This window comes from Otolemur garnettii, unplaced genomic scaffold (assembly GCF_000181295.1).
Source record: "Otolemur garnettii isolate 467f Iridium unplaced genomic scaffold, OtoGar3 scaffold00001, whole genome shotgun sequence".
In the NCBI taxonomy this organism is placed as follows: Eukaryota; Metazoa; Chordata; class Mammalia; order Primates; family Galagidae; genus Otolemur; species Otolemur garnettii.
Window position 1 is genome coordinate 34,779,507 of NW_003852396.1, and position 15,408 is coordinate 34,794,914.

A 15,408-nucleotide genomic window follows, 5' to 3' on the forward strand; every position below is an offset into this window, starting at 1 on the left:
TGCCTTGCATTGAAAGAATGATTGGATAAGTTAAGGTTTCAGAGAGTCCTAACCCAATCTTACGGGTAAAAAGTTGCCTTGGAGACAAGGATGGCTACTATGACCTCACTAAGCAGGACAATAGAGTCACTGCTATATATGGTCAAAAAATGGTGTCAGTCTCAAAGATACTATGACTAGAAAGAATGATCCCATTGCAGAGGAAAGAGAAATGAATAAGAAGACAGATGATATTACAATAGGGTTGATAATAACCTAGATGTGATCTATTCCATACCCCTGCCATAACCTGACTTTTACCAGATCCTACTATAATGGATAGGATGAACAGTTCTCTCAAACCTACAACCTTTGTGCAAGCACATCTACTATCCTAGGAACTGGGGACTTTCAGTGCTCCAGAACTTTATGGAATAATAACCTTCTCATGGAAAGACTGGGAAGCCTGAGGTGGAAGGGAGAAAGTAAAGCTAGAAGACAGAATTGGTATGGTGGTTCCATGACTCCTTCAACATCTCCATAGGGGAGGGCAACCTAATCTCATAGAGTCCCTCTGTCTCCCCTGAAATTGAAGGAAGGTGATGCCTACATTACTGTGGTGCCACACAAGTCACAAAGAGGACTCATAGTGACCTGGGAACTGAGATTTGAGAATTTAGAGTTTTCCTCAGAAGGTTTCCTAGAAGAGGATTCAGTGCTATGTGATACCACTAGGACCCAAGATCTTCTAATCTATAATATATTGTCTGTTATGTAAATGGATAACATATTCATTATATATTCAATATATAACGTATTGTTGCTTATGGATCTTTTTAAGTGGAAAACCATAAAACAGATCCACAAGGATACAAGTTGACTACTGAGAACTCTATTCTATAGAACAGCAGTTCTCAACCTGTAGGTTGCAACCCACAGGAACTGTATTAAAGGGCCTCAGCATTAGGAAGGTTGAGAACCACTGCTATAGAAGATGTTGGTGGAGGCTTCATTAGCCAAACAAATGAGAAAAGCATAGTCAATCTCCTATCCTATTTTCCATGCCAGTCTAGAAACAACATACAGGTTCAGTGAGCCTCCCTTCTGCCCCCCAGCCCCACCATACTCCTTGCACAGAGCTGGCATGTAGCCCCAGGAGGTCATAGGTGTATTGTTAAGTCTTCTCCTCTAATAGCCCAGTGTCACAGGAAAAGACCAGCCAATTGGCTCCCACATGCTCAGAGAGCTTCTATAAGTATGGACTGGGGTCTGAAGAACCAATAGTGGAATTTGGGCTTAAGGGTTCTGTGATGTAGCTTATAAAAATCCACAAAAGAGCAAGTGCCTGAGACAGCCAAAAATCTCATTAGCATTCTTTTAAGGCCAAGAGAACTTCAAAGCCCTCTCCTTCATGCCATTCAAACCATTGCTCCCACTTCCCAAGAGCTCCTCTCTTCCCTCAATGGATGAAAGATCACTATCCACTGCCAAGTAATTGTAGCTCTTTCTACATCTCCCTATTCAAAAATATTAGCACCGCCTGCAGTCTCCTGAATGCCTTCTACCAGGAACAGGTGCATTTTGCTCCTACTATTCTATAAATTCCCACTTGTGCTAAATCTCAGCTGAAATGTTTAAAGTAACTAAGATCAAGAAGAGCCAGATTGTTTGAGTATCCTAACTATGCTATTTACTAGCTATGTGGCCTTGGGCAATCTCTGTTTTGTCTGTAAAATGAGGGAAAGAACTGTACCCACCTCAACAGGTCATTGTGAGCTTAGAGCTTAGAGCAATGCTCCATGGTTACTATTAGCCATTACAGTGATCCAGAGATTTCCCTGGCTCCTCTAGGGAGTAAAAGGCTTCTTTACTACCATCATATCTGATATTGACGTGAGTTAATACAATTACCTTAGTAGTCCTTGGATTACTGTTCACATTACTGTGTTCACTAGACTGTGAACTCCTTGAAGGCAGCAGGGGGTCTTGGTATTCCCACTATATCCTCACCGCATGGCACTGGGCCAGGCACAAAAGAGATTCATTCAGTTCTGCTATAATACTGGTTTTAAAATAAAAAATTTTTCAAACACAATTGAAATGTGCATTAAGGAACTGAGCATGATGTGAATTTTGTGTTTGCTTCTATGTAATTCCATTCTCAAGAAACTAGGAACACAGGAAACTGTGTACTCATTTGAACTGAATTTGGTAGGAAAGCCAATTATGCACATACCATAAATATCCATACTTCAGTTTACTTCGTAACTCACTTGAGTTATAAGCCACATCTAGTGTTACAACTTTTCATCCAATTTCAGACAAGCCTCCTTTCACTGCTTTACAATAATTCACAAGCTGCTTCCAAAACTCACTTCCACAGAAAAAATTCCAGACATTTTTCAAGATAAAGTGTCATATTTGTTGCAGTATGTGTGTGCTTCTAACCACTTAACTTATGCAGTTTAGTCCTACCATTTTATTAGTTTCCTGGGTTTTTTTTTTTAATGTTAAGTTTTTGAACGTTGTTCCTTTGCCCCCATTTTCCCAACAAGCCATGATTTTGCATAGTTTGGTGATTTTTAAGGCTATGTCTCCTTATAATAGAACTGTACTCAGTAGACTTGTGACTGATGGTAAATAATTCTTTCTTTTCTCCATGGATAACTAAGGCTCCTAAAACTATCCCTGTTAGCAGAGGCTGTTTGGGCTAGCAGTTCATCACCTACAGGCCAGGCATTGTGATGATCAGTAGAGATACGATTAATAAAAAGCAATGCCTATAACTCTTTCAGTCTAGTGGGGAAGAGGGAGAGACAAATAATTACAATTCAGTGGAACAAAAGATGCTATTAAAGAATAATGCAGGCTGGCACGGTGGCTCATGCCTATACTCTTAGCACTTTAGGGAGGATCACTTGAGCCCAGGACTTCAACAACAGCCTAGGCAATATAAAAAGACCTTGTCTCTAAAAAAAAAAAAAAAAAAATACATAAATAATTTAAAAACTAGCTTGGCACGAGCCAAATGCCTATTGTCTCAACTACTCAGGGGGCTGAGGCTGGAGGATCACCTGAGCCCAGGAATTTGAGGTTGCTGGAAGCTATAATGACACCACCGCACTCTGCCCTGGGCAACAGATAGCTTCTTTCTTTCCGTAATTAATTAATTAATTTTCTCCCAGACATCAGGTAGTCAGCAAAGACATCCCAGAAGAAGTGTTTTTCTATCCCAGATCTTTCAACTCCATTCTCTCCTTGCTTGCCCCCGTCTCTGCCTCTTTATGTCCTCAGTTACTGGACCATGAGCATTAAGCTAAGAAGTAGAACAGGGAAGAGTTAATGTGGCACAGGTGGGAGGGAGAAGGGTCCTGAGGGAAGCAGACAGAACAGCCTCATAAAGGGCCCCACAGGCATTGGGCAAGATGAAGAGAAACTGCCAACACACAGTGCTCAAGATCTTTCCTGAGTCCAGTCCAATCTCCTGCTGGAGATTTACTCCTTATTTATTTATTCAACAGGCAAGAGATTCTAGAAGGAGTCCATCTACTCGCCTTGCCTCTTCCAACATCAAAGATCCTTCTTTCTTAGATGTCTGCGACCGTGGATTGAGTGCTACTTTCTCCCCCTATGTCACCTCCATTCCTCTGGCACCCCAGGAATTCTCATTCTGGATTGTAGGACCTCCCCCCTGTGGACTGTGAAGAAGATAGAAAAAGTTCCTTTTCTTGCTGGCATCTCTCTTTATCCGTGGCTCCCCAGGCCCAACTTCAAGTCTCCAGCTAGCATTCAAGTTCACTGCTTCAAGTTCAGAATAACGTAAGCACCCCATATTGCCCAAAACCCACCAGTTTTCTTCTGCTAAATCATGTTCCCACCTTCACTCCAGATCCCATCCACCTCCCACTACTGATACTCCCTTTTTTTCTACTTTGCCTCCATTCTTCTTAGAGGACTGGTGCCTAGATATTAGAGCTAAGCAACACTTATGAAAACTGTGCCCATCCACACTGTGGAGCTGAAGTAGCTGAGGCCAGGGGTCCCGTGGAAGACATATGCCATCAGGAACAGGGCTGTCAGAGACACAATCCTCAGGCAGCACTGTCTTTCTTCACATATACAGAGACTGAGGATGACTTTACTTGGACTCTGAAGAAGAAAAGCATTTATCTCAGGTCCACCCTCAGACGACCTCCAATTTGAGGGCTCTGGCCATACCACCTCACCCCCTACCTCTTTACCCCTGCCTCACTACCTCTGTTCCCTATTTCCTCCCTCTACAACCCTCAAGGGGTTTTAGAAGCAAAGGATTCTCCCATGCTAGCTAGAGTTGTAACTTTAATTATCCATCCAAAACCCCCACCCAAAGGTTATAGCCTTGTGATCCCCTACACACACAGAATGGATGGGTTTGTGCCAATTGACACCCTCAAAATCTCTCCCCTTGTACCTCCCTGTCAGGAGTCATGCTCCCATGATCTCTAAAGCTTTGCCTGCCACAAAATGCCAGAACCACCACAGCTCAACTGCACCTTCCTACACCCAACCTTCTTCATACTGACTGGCATTCCAGGGCTAAGGGGTGCCCAGACCTGGCTGACACTGGCCTTTGGGCCCATGTATATGCTGGCCCTGCTGGGCAATGGAGCACTGCTGGCAGTGGTACGGGTAGACCCCATGCTGCACCAGCCCATGTTTCTACTCCTGGCCATGCTGGCAGCCACAGACCTGGGATTAGCTTCATCTGTAGCCCCAGGGTTGCTGGCTGTGCTATGGTTTGGACCCCAACCTGTGCCATATGCTGCCTGCCTGGTCCAGATGTTCTTTGTACATGCACTGACTGCCATGGAATCTGGTGTGCTTTTGGCCATGGCCTGTGACCGTGCTGTGGCAGTAGGGCGTCCACTGCACTACCCTATCCTAGTCACCAAAGCCCGTGTAGGCTATACAGCCCTGGCACTGGCACTGAAAGCTGTGGCTATTGTTGTGCCTTTCCCTCTGCTGGTGGCACGATTTGAGCACTTCAGAGCCAAGACCATAGGCCATGCCTACTGTGCACACATGGCAGTGGTAGAGCTGGTGGTAGGTAATACACGGGCCAACAACTTATATGGGTTGGCGCTGTCATTGGCCGTTTCAGGTGTGGATATTTTGGGCATCACTGGCTCTTATGGACTCATTGCCCATGCTGTGCTCCAGCTGCCTACCCGGGAAGCCCGTGCCAAGGCCTTTGGTACATGTAGTTCTCACATCTGTGTCATTCTGGCCTTCTATATACCTGGTCTCTTCTCCTACCTCACACATCGCTTTGGCCACCACACCGTCCCAAAGCCTGTACACATTCTTCTCTCCAACATCTACTTGCTGCTGCCACCTGCACTCAACCCTCTCATCTATGGGATCCGTACCAAGCAGATCAGGGACAGACTCCTGGAAACACTCACATTTAGAAAAAGCCAGTTCTAATGGACAGAACTAGGGATTGAGGTGCAGGTGGAAGAAGCCTTACTCAGGGAGTCTGGGGTCTTGGGGTATGGATTATGTCATCTTTGTCCCACTGTCTGTATATGACTGTGATAATACTCAATAGATATTTTCTCTGAAGCCCCTACTATGTGCACCACTAGCACAGGTAGACTTTGGCCTAACCATGTGGCCTCCTTGGAAGAAAGCAGTGGTCATCGCTAGAAGCACATAATGTTAGCACAATGTGATAAAATTGGAATATTTCACATGGCTGCAGCTACAACAGTGTAGAGATATTACCACACTGTACTGGTCAGGGGTTACCCAGTAACCTGGATAGTTTCTGCATAAAATTGCCAGTCAACAATGTGTTAAGATATTAGAGAACCTACATGATTCTATACTATAAGCAGCTGAGAGATGAGGCGGGGAGAAAGAATAAAATAGGCTGAATTTGGGATAACAGGGAATTGAGACTGGGCAAAATGAATCAGAGAACAGCTGCTACTTTAACATATTGTTGATTGACAATTTTATTCAGAAACTATCCGCGTTACCGGATAATTCATGACCAGTCAGCAATGTATTAACAGGAAGTATCATGGTGTTACCCAAAGGAGATTCATTTTCAGCTAAGATACCACAATGGAAGGGACACTGCATAACAAAATGTCTTTCACACCAGAATGGAGTTCAGTATATGAGTGTAATTTCAGAAGGAAAGGAATAACTGTTAGGAGGTCAAAGAAAGCTACAGGCTGCATAGGCAAACCCAGGCTGTCCAGGAAAACTATCATAAGCACAGGTATTGGAGTTAGCCATAAAGACTTGAAGCCAGGAGCAACACAGCCCACTCAGCACAGATAGCTGGACCAGGCACCATGGGACATCACACAGAAAAGGATTCTATACTGCAAATGAGAAAAAGCAAATGATGCCATCTCCATTGCCACATGGTGAGTACTACCACCAGGTCCTCATTAATAAAGAAATGAGGCTGTGTGTGGTGGCTCATGTCTGTAATCCTAACACTCTGGGAGGCTAAGGGGGGTGGATTGCCTAAACTCACGGGTTCCAGACCAGCCTAAGCAAGAGCAAGATCCTGTCTCTAAAAAATAGCTGGATGTTGTGAAGGGCGTCTATAGTTCCGGCTACTTGGGAGACTGAGACAAGAGAATCACTTGAGCGCAAGAATTTGAGATTGCTTGAGCTATGACGCTACAGCACCTACCGAGGGTGACAAAGTGAGACTCTGTCTCAAAAAACAAAAACAAAACAAAACAAACAAGGAAATGAAGAGTTAGCCCAGAAGCTCTGATTTTTCAGAAGTGTCATCACACTGAACCCAAGTGGATTGATAGAAAACCTATACGCAAATGTGGGCTGTCATTCTCAAGACTAATTTTTTTTAATAAGGTTCTGAATTTAAATGCCTCCAAGCATGATTTTGTGGATAACTGTGACAATTGTGATAATCTTTATAATATTCATATCTTTCTCTTAGTAATTCCCCTTTAATAAATCTAAGAAAAATAATCAAAATGTGAACAAAGATGTATACAGTAAGATATTTATTACAACAGTATAAAGAAATATATGATAATCCCGTGGCACACATACATACATACATACACACCATTTTTTGCCTTTCCCCTCTGATACATGAAAAGGGAAATCATGTGCAGCCAATGATCATAACCAATGAATTCTCTCACCCTCCCACCACAGGAAGACTCTTCTAAGGCACCTTTAACCTCTGGTTGTGCACAATTCCCCAAGGTAGCTGGTTCCAATGCTGTACATTGTCCACTTTAAGAACTTTATTTCTTCACGCCAAAAATCCTCATTGTATTTTGTTCCATCCAAAATGAGACTGCATACATACTTACCATGTGATGTGTTTAGAAAGCTTTACCGCACTTTTTCATTCCTCATGACAACCTGAGAAGACTTAATCATATGCCCACAGTCCCTTATCTATAATTCCAAAATAGAAAGTCTCTGACAAAACAAACCTTTGGCCCAAAACCTAACTTTAACCACCATAATCCTATTTATAGAATTTACCTCACTTAGTATGAACATACATATATTTAATGGCAGAAACATTGGTGCACTTAACTATAGGGAAATGTTCTGAACCCCACTGGGTTATTCCTTGTTAAGTATGTACTATATTCTCTTTCTATAATCTGAAATATTTTGAATTCTAAAACATATGTCCCCAAAAGTTTTGAATAAGGTATTAGAGACTTGTATGATTATCCCCATAGCCTAACAAATGTGAAAAGACTTCTTGTTACAGGTGGTTATCAAGTCTTTGCTATCAACACTATTCTGTACTCCCCTAGAAGTTTCCATAGAGAACCTCATGTTCGCTAGATAAACAGCCCCATCTGTTTGTTCCTCTTATGTTCTCCACTTAGGTCACTCTCAGATATCCTGCTAATGATCTGTACCTCTTTCCCAGGGAGAACCCAGAACATGCCACACCAAAGGGAAACCCTATGAGCAGGATATGGCCCAGATAGCAGTTTTCATCTGTTTTCCTTCAGTACCTTTCAGTGTCAGACTCTCTGAGTCAAAAAAAAAAAAAAAGAATTAATGTCAGGGTACAGCTACATGAAATTTAGAGAGCCTAAAGAATCATGGTTATCAGATAGCAAGACAAAACAGAAAGTAAGGGCTTCTTTTTCTGAGGAGTTCATCACTATAGTTCCTCTCTTATGCCCTATTCATGAAGAAAAATCCTAATGAGATTCTCCTCATCCTACTGAGGATGTAAAGAGACCCTCCTCATGTTCCTCACCAACAGCCACCACCCTGTACCTCCCTCATTCACCTCAAGCTGGAGTCCCCTCAGGATCCGGATATACACCATTCTGTTTCTACTTATCAATCTCTTTCACTGTCTCTGTATCACTGCCCCTCTATCTCCTTGCACCATTCACCAGTGTACCCTATGTAAAACTCTTGTCCTTGCGTATGTCTCTCTTGCTCTACCTCATCTGTCTCATTCAGGATTCCTACCTGGAGAGCACAGAGGTGCCAACAATACTATAACCAGTGACCTCTCCTGTCAACCATAATAAAAAATGTGCTAACAGAGCATTAGGAGGAAAGAACTTGGTTGGTTTCACTTATCTTAACAAGAAACTTGGAGTTTCTGACTTAGTCCATTGTGGGTTCTCTTTCATTGTGCCCATTTCTCTCACTAAACTTTATACTTTCCACCTAGCATGCACCCCTACCACCACACACTAACTGAACAGAAGGCATGTTGGCCTCACCCTTCAACAGAGGAATACAGTTTAATGGTTAGAACTAGAGTTAAAGAGGCTTTTTCCTGAATCCCAGATCCTCTATAAATTCACTATATGCCATGGGTTAATTATTTAACATCTCTGAGCCTGTTTCTTCACTTGTAAAATGGGAAAATAGTACCTATTTCAAGATATTACTAAAAGGATTAACTAAGATAATAATTTCAAAGTATTTGGCACAGCTCCTAGCACAGAAGATTTCATCTTAATTCTTCTCTTGGAAAATAAGAAGACATCCATTGTCAAACTGGCACCCATACTCATAGCTCTGCCTCAGAAGACCTGCATACCCCTAAGACCAGTTACTTCTCCTTTAGGAAAATTTTCTTGATAACCTTCTTTCCCACCCTTCCCCATTCCCCTAAACATACCATCTCAGCCAGCTCAGAAGAAAGCCAACTTTGTGGGATAGATCGACACATTGGGCTGGGCTGGGGGAGGTACACACAAGAAATCTTTCAGGACATAAAGGAGACTGCAGAGGAACTCAAAGAGAGGACTCCTTAGACAGAATGGGAAAGTAAGTACTGGAAAAACCTCTTTACAGTGGTTCTTCAAAGAACCAGTCTTCTATAGCAAAACAGTAGGTGAACTCTCTGTAGACATGAGGATAAGAGCTGGAGTGGGAAAGTAGCTGATACGCACAAATCAGATAGGACAGGGAATGAAGCATAAAAAAAATGTCTTTTATCAGGGTAATTCTGGCTTCCTGAAAATCTCTCCAGTTACTAAGGCAACATCCCAATTAGATTCTTACTCTCCGCATTGTCACTGCTTAACATAACACCCTCCTACACATACACCTACTTTTCATTGCAATTAATTCATTAATTAATAATGGGAATCAGCCTTTGCTACACATTAAAATTGCCTGAGGAACTTTTAGAAATCATGATGCCCAGGCACAACACAGACCAATTATACCGGAATCTCTAGAAGTAGGATCCAGTCACTTTTAAAGCTCCCAGTTAATTCCAAAGTGAAGCCAAAGTTGAGAACCACTGGTTTTCAGTATAAGTTCTGGACTATAACATCATAGGTTGCTTAACAACAGGGGAAATGCTCTGAGAAATACATTATTAGGCAATATCATTGTTGTGCAAACATCACAGAGTATACTCACACAAACCTAGATGATAACAGCATATGACACAACTAAGCTATATGGTATAGACTAATGCTCCTAGGCTACAGCTCTGTAGAGTATGTTATTGTACTGAATACTGCAGGCAACTAATGGCAAATATTCACGTATCTAAACATAGAAAAGATGTTATAAAAACACAATACAATAATCTTATGGTATGGGACCACTATCATATATGGTTCATTGTTTACCAAAACATCATAGTGTGGCACATGACTATGTGGTCCCACATCCTTCAGGACCTCAATCCAACCCCACAAAGAAGTCATCTGCAGCTAATGAGATAGCAAATTACTTCTGGGAGGCTACTGAAAGCAGGAGAAACCTGATTCCGTCTCCTTAAAGAGCTCAGACCAAGAACCACACACAAACACACACTCATAGACACACAAATGCTCTCTATATTTTCCACCTCTAAAACAGAAGGATAGATAGGTGACTCAGAATATGAATTACAAGCTGTAGTAAGGCTAGAAAAGGTATTGTCCTTTCTCTACTAGGCACCATTACCTAGCAGGACCTCTATGACCTCATGCTGCAGTAGCTCAGAGCCCAAGGCCTGGGGGCTCACCTCCCTGGGCAGCTTGGGGTTTCTGCAGCAGCCACTGCCCTGCCCCATCCCTCCCACACCCCACCATGTTGGTTGGTACCCCCCACCTGTTAACACTGGATGAAGCCGATGCCACTTGGACCCTCATCAAGGATAAGGTAGGTAAAGTAAGGAGTCTAAAGAGAAAGTAACAAAGTGTGGCCTGGATGGGTCTGAGCAGCTTGTGAGTAGGAAGGGGTAGGAAGCCTGAAGACAATAATAACTAACATTTACTCGGCGCTAGCTTATGTGCCAGGCACTGCAGTAAAGTGATTAATATCAACTGTCCCATTTAATAACAATTGCAAAAAACAGTAAGAAAGGTTCCTTGAAATCCAAGTATGGGGAGCTATGAAAGCAGGGGAGAAACACCAAGACAGGGATAGGACTTAGGAGGTCAAGAAGGATTGCTGGAGAGTAACATTCTAGTCAAACAGAAGTTATTCACACAAATGAGAGGAGCAACCTGGAATAAAAGGTGTTTAATAAATACCTGAATGAGTTAATAACTAGGTGGGGGATAAGTGTACAGGATATTAATTTAAAATACAGTATACACAAAAGCCAAGAGAGAAAAAAAACTGTGTTTTCTTATAAACTGCAAATAGCCCTCAAGAGAAGAGTCGCAGAAGTAGGGGTGAAAATTAGTCCAAAGGGTTTGTATACAGGCTAATAATGAAAGTCTCTTTAGGCTTCTTATAGAACCTGAACTTTACATTCAACCTCCTTACCTACATTCCCTCTTCCTTAACTTCCACAGAAGGAAAAATTCTGGTTTTGAGTCAAATATGTAGATTTCAAGGAGAAGGAAGATCACATGTGTATGGGTTGCAGCTGTCCAACAAATCCTATCAAATCACTTGCTGCAGGCTAGATGTTAGCAAATTTCTAAGATTAGAAAATTTTGGGATAAAGGGCAGCACCTGTGACTCAGTGGGTAGGGTGCTGGCCCCATATACCGAGGTTGGTGGGTTGGAACCCAGCTCCAGCCAAACTGCAACAAAAAAGTAGCTGGGCATGCTGGCAGGCGCCTGTAGTCCCAGCTACTAGGGAGGCTCAGGCAAGAGCCTCCTCAGGCTCCTAAGCCCAGGAGTTGGAGGTTGCTGTGAGCTATGATGCCACAGCACTCTACTGAGGGCAATAAAGTGAAACTCTGTCTCTAAAAAAAAAAAAAGAAAGAAAGAAAAAGAAAATTTAGGGATAAGTTTCTGGCTAAGAGATATGAAGGAAAGTGAATTTGTAAAGCACTCACAGAAAGCACCCTACCAAGCTGTAAAAAAAACACCTTAAAGCAATGCCTACCACATGCAAAGCAGCCTTTACAGCACATAGCTCCCAATTCCAAATGGGGTAGCTTCTCATGACAAAAGTCAACTTTCCAGGGAAGCAAAATCAGGAGAGCTGAATGTCTCCCCAAGTATTAGAGTTTCAGCAGTGTAGAAGGTTGGTTCTGGACTAGATCAATCAGAATTAGCATGAAAGTAAATGAAGTTTTTCCATTATGAGAAAGCTGTACATGTGAGGAGCAGAAAAACTCATTAACCTATTTAAATGGAAAATTGCCAAGAAAAATCAGAGTAGAGATGTGCAGGATAAATCACTGGTAGAACAGGGCAAATTCAATAGGACACCTTTAAGTGACCTGGTTTCCTGTCTCCAGAACCACTGATATTGTTTAAAACACTTGGCTCAACAGGATGTGGCTCAAGAGCTCCCCATTCATAAGTCAATGTAACTAAGGTAAATCCAAGAAGATAATTTTCCACCATCACTTTCCTGGGTTGCCCCTGGGAAACTTAAATCTGCTGGCTTCTAAGGTCCATATAACTTCTACCCAAAAAAAGCAGAAATTTAATAGTAGTAGATAATAGTCTCAAATGGTGACTTTACCAAGAACACAGTCACCCTAACCAAGCAACTGAGTGCCTTATTTTTTCTATTTTAGGATAATTACTGGAACCCTCAAGAACAAGAAAGAAAGTTAGGGTTAGAATTAGGGTTAGGCAAATTAATGCCTATATGCTGGGGAAAGCCTCCAATTAAACCAGAAACTTGGATAAAAAGCAGGTATTTTAAATGTTACAATCCTGTTAAAGCAGTGGTTCTCAACCTTCCTAATGCCATGGCCCTTTAATACAGTTCCTGTGGGTCTCAACCCATAGGTTGAGAACCCCTGTGTTAGAAGGACCTCTCCTGAAGACACTCTCATTTGTCTTATTTGTATAAGTTCCTAGATACCAAAGGAGCAGGTAGGGTGAAATTCTGAAATTATGCTTAGTGACTATGCTTTCATGGTCATGAGACAAAGCATTCCATCCAAAAATGCCAACCCAGCAGTGCTCTGTTCTCATCCCTGGAAACCCACTAGCCCTTCTCAGAACCTTCTTCTTCAGCCTGATGTCCCCACCCAAAAGAAAATGTTCCTTGTCTTAGTAAAGCAAAGGAAAAGAAATGAGGAATTGTTTCATGCAAACCAAGAAAGAACACCAGTCATTTGCTTGCCTTGGTAATAAAAGTAGAAGCCTTCAAGCTGCCTCAGTTTATACAAAGTACAGATGAAACTCTAGGCCAGGCGTGATGGCACACACCTGAAATCCCAGCTGCTCAGGATGCTAAAACAGGAGAATCACTTGGGCGCAGGAGTTTGAGGTTGCAGTGAGTGATAATGGTGCCACTGCACTCTACCCACAGCAACAGAGCTCTGTCTCTAAAACATACACACACACACACCAAAAAAAAAACCCTAAAAACTCCAGAGTTAGCTACCCTCCTCTTATGCTAAGGAGCTAGGGGGCAGCACTTCCAAAACAGCTTTATGTAGCAAAAGGCAGATTAGCATTAAAGGGCCATTGATGAATTCTACCAGAAAGCCAACAAAGTGGGCAAGGCCATCAGTAGGGGCACAGACTCATGGGATTTAGGGCTAGAAGTAGAGAGTATAGTATAGTTCTTTAAGCAGAGGGCTTAAATATGAAAGAGGCCAAAAGAGGAACCTCTGTGTGAGACCCATAAGTCTCAGCCAATAAAATCTTCAATGGGTGAAGATCCTTAATACCTAAGTACAATTTCTAGAGAAGATCTTACAGGGTTTCAAAGTCAGTCATGAAATAAACTTTCTAGAATTGCAAAGCCCAAAAAGGCCAAGATAAAAAGGATAAAACCAAAGGGAGCTAAAATTTCTAAAAGCACATTGTAATATTACAGAAATGATGCCTCAAATTTCCTAAAAGAACTACCCTCTGCAGCTAGGGCAGAAGGTATACTGAAAAGTGATACACAGTTTAAGAATGGACATTTCAAACCTACTTCTCTGTACCTTACCTCGTACATTACTATGTAACTGGTCACCTAGGAATGATCCTGAGGATTTCTTTTCCCGTACCTCTTAAAGTGACCAAGTTCTACTAATTCTGTAACTTAAATCTCTGTAATATCTTCCCCCATTATTTTAGCTCAGGGCTTCATTATGTCTTCTCAGCCATACTCTTAACTGATCTGTCACTGATTTCTCTCTTGCAGGTTATCGAGGAGCGCTTTGGGTCCAACGTAGTGGCAGTACCTTTCCTGTCGGATGCAGCCTGCTATGACCTACTGGGTGTGCTAGTGAAACAGTCCCGCCCTGCCCACACCCGCCTCACTTTACCAGGTCGGCAGGGCCGGAGAGCACTGAAACCAGTGGGGCCGCTACCAAACCTCCTGGAGCAGACAGGGTCCGAGGATAACTTTGCCCACTGCACTCGGGAATACTCACCAAATGGCCGAGCAGAGATAGCCTATGAAGAGATGAGACTGTTGGATGGGCAGCCCTGCCGGATCCGCCTACATATGGGTGGCCTGCGCAAGAAGGTAGCCTTCCTGTTGCTGCCACCAGGGCAGGTGAGCCTACAGCAGACTCTTCCCTGGCTCCGAAGCACCCACAGCATCTATGTCATCTACCAGGTCTTCTCCTGCTCCTGGCTGCAGCTGGGTCTAATGCCAACAGCCCGTGAACCCCAGCTGCTCCGGCTACAGCGGTCACTGCCTATTGCCTTCTCCTGCCTCAAGTTTTCACTGCAGCCCAAGGGTGTACTGGGACCACAGAAGCCTCTGACCAAAGACCCAGTGCTCCATGGAGCCAACTGGGTCAGACCAAACCTCAGCATCACACCTCTGGCCCCTACATCAGCACCTGCTGATATCCCTGAAGCTGCTGATGTGCCCCAACCTGTCCCTGCCCCACCTACACCACCTCCCCAGGAAGGGCCAGAGGGAAGACCTACCAGATTCTCCTACAAGGGCCGAAATCCCTTCCGGAGGGGACCCCAGATGCTGTCAGGTACTGCTAGGGAAAATGAAGATGAGAGGAATGGGAGGCACAAAGAGGAGGGAGAGGGCATGAGCATTATAGCCTAGGAATAAGTGGGGAATCCATGACTCAGCACAGGACCTTAGTGAGGGAAATGGAATGAGGGAGCTAGGGGAGGATGAGATGAAATGAAGAAGCCCTGGTGAGGGGGTGGGGATGGCAAAGGACCAGAGGGTGGGACTAGGGAGGCAGAAAGACCAAGGCATGAGTCAAGCTGTGACTATCCCCAACCCTGGCAGAAAACTGGCTCTTCAGCCCCCGCAGCCCCCCACCAGGAGCCCAGGGTGGGGGCCCCGGGGACCCCGACCGGCACTCCATGTCCCTGCCCCTGCTGCAGGGTCTGTCCTCGGAGTTCGACAGCGACGAGTGAAGCTGAAGCAAGAGATGCAGGGGGCGAGGCCCCCAACATCTGGCATAGGGATACTGGTCCCCAATAAACATCAGCTGCTGCTCCCCCAAACCATCCTGAACCCATGCTGCTTATTCCTTCTGGGGTCCAAGAAGGAAGAGAATCCCCACTATCTTCTCTAGACTTCAAGTCCCCTCACCCTGGGTACTT

General features: G+C 43.6%; 2 protein-coding genes across 2 annotated transcripts; both read left to right on the forward strand.

Moving 5' to 3' along the window:
- Positions 1–4,410: 4,410 nt before the first annotated feature.
- Positions 4,411–5,455, forward strand: LOC100953707 (olfactory receptor 52W1). Its single transcript, XM_003781025.2, has one exon. It carries the CDS (start codon positions 4,483–4,485, stop codon positions 5,443–5,445), a length of 963 nt encoding a protein of 320 aa, XP_003781073.1. The 5' UTR covers positions 4,411–4,482; the 3' UTR covers positions 5,446–5,455.
- Positions 5,456–10,204: 4,749 nt separating this feature from the next.
- Positions 10,205–15,309, forward strand: CUNH11orf42 (chromosome unknown C11orf42 homolog). Its single transcript, XM_003781026.3, has 3 exons — positions 10,205–10,623; positions 14,024–14,819; positions 15,089–15,309. Exons 1-3 carry the CDS (start codon positions 10,552–10,554, stop codon positions 15,217–15,219), a joined length of 999 nt encoding a protein of 332 aa, XP_003781074.1. The 5' UTR covers positions 10,205–10,551; the 3' UTR covers positions 15,220–15,309.
- The last annotated feature ends 99 nt before the right edge of the window (positions 15,310–15,408 follow it).

Bases quoted from the DNA above. Each gene is read 5' to 3' on its own strand.
- LOC100953707 (XM_003781025.2), top strand. From the start codon at position 4,483: ATGCCAGAACCACCACAGCTCAACTGCACCTTCCTACACCCAACCTTC.
- CUNH11orf42 (XM_003781026.3), top strand. From the start codon at position 10,552: ATGTTGGTTGGTACCCCCCACCTGTTAACACTGGATGAAGCCGATGCC. The intron at 10,624-14,023 runs GTAGGTAAAGTA...TCTCTCTTGCAG, and splicing joins GGACCCTCATCAAGGATAAG to GTTATCGAGGAGCGCTTTGG. The intron at 14,820-15,088 runs GTACTGCTAGGG...CAACCCTGGCAG, and splicing joins GGGACCCCAGATGCTGTCAG to AAAACTGGCTCTTCAGCCCC.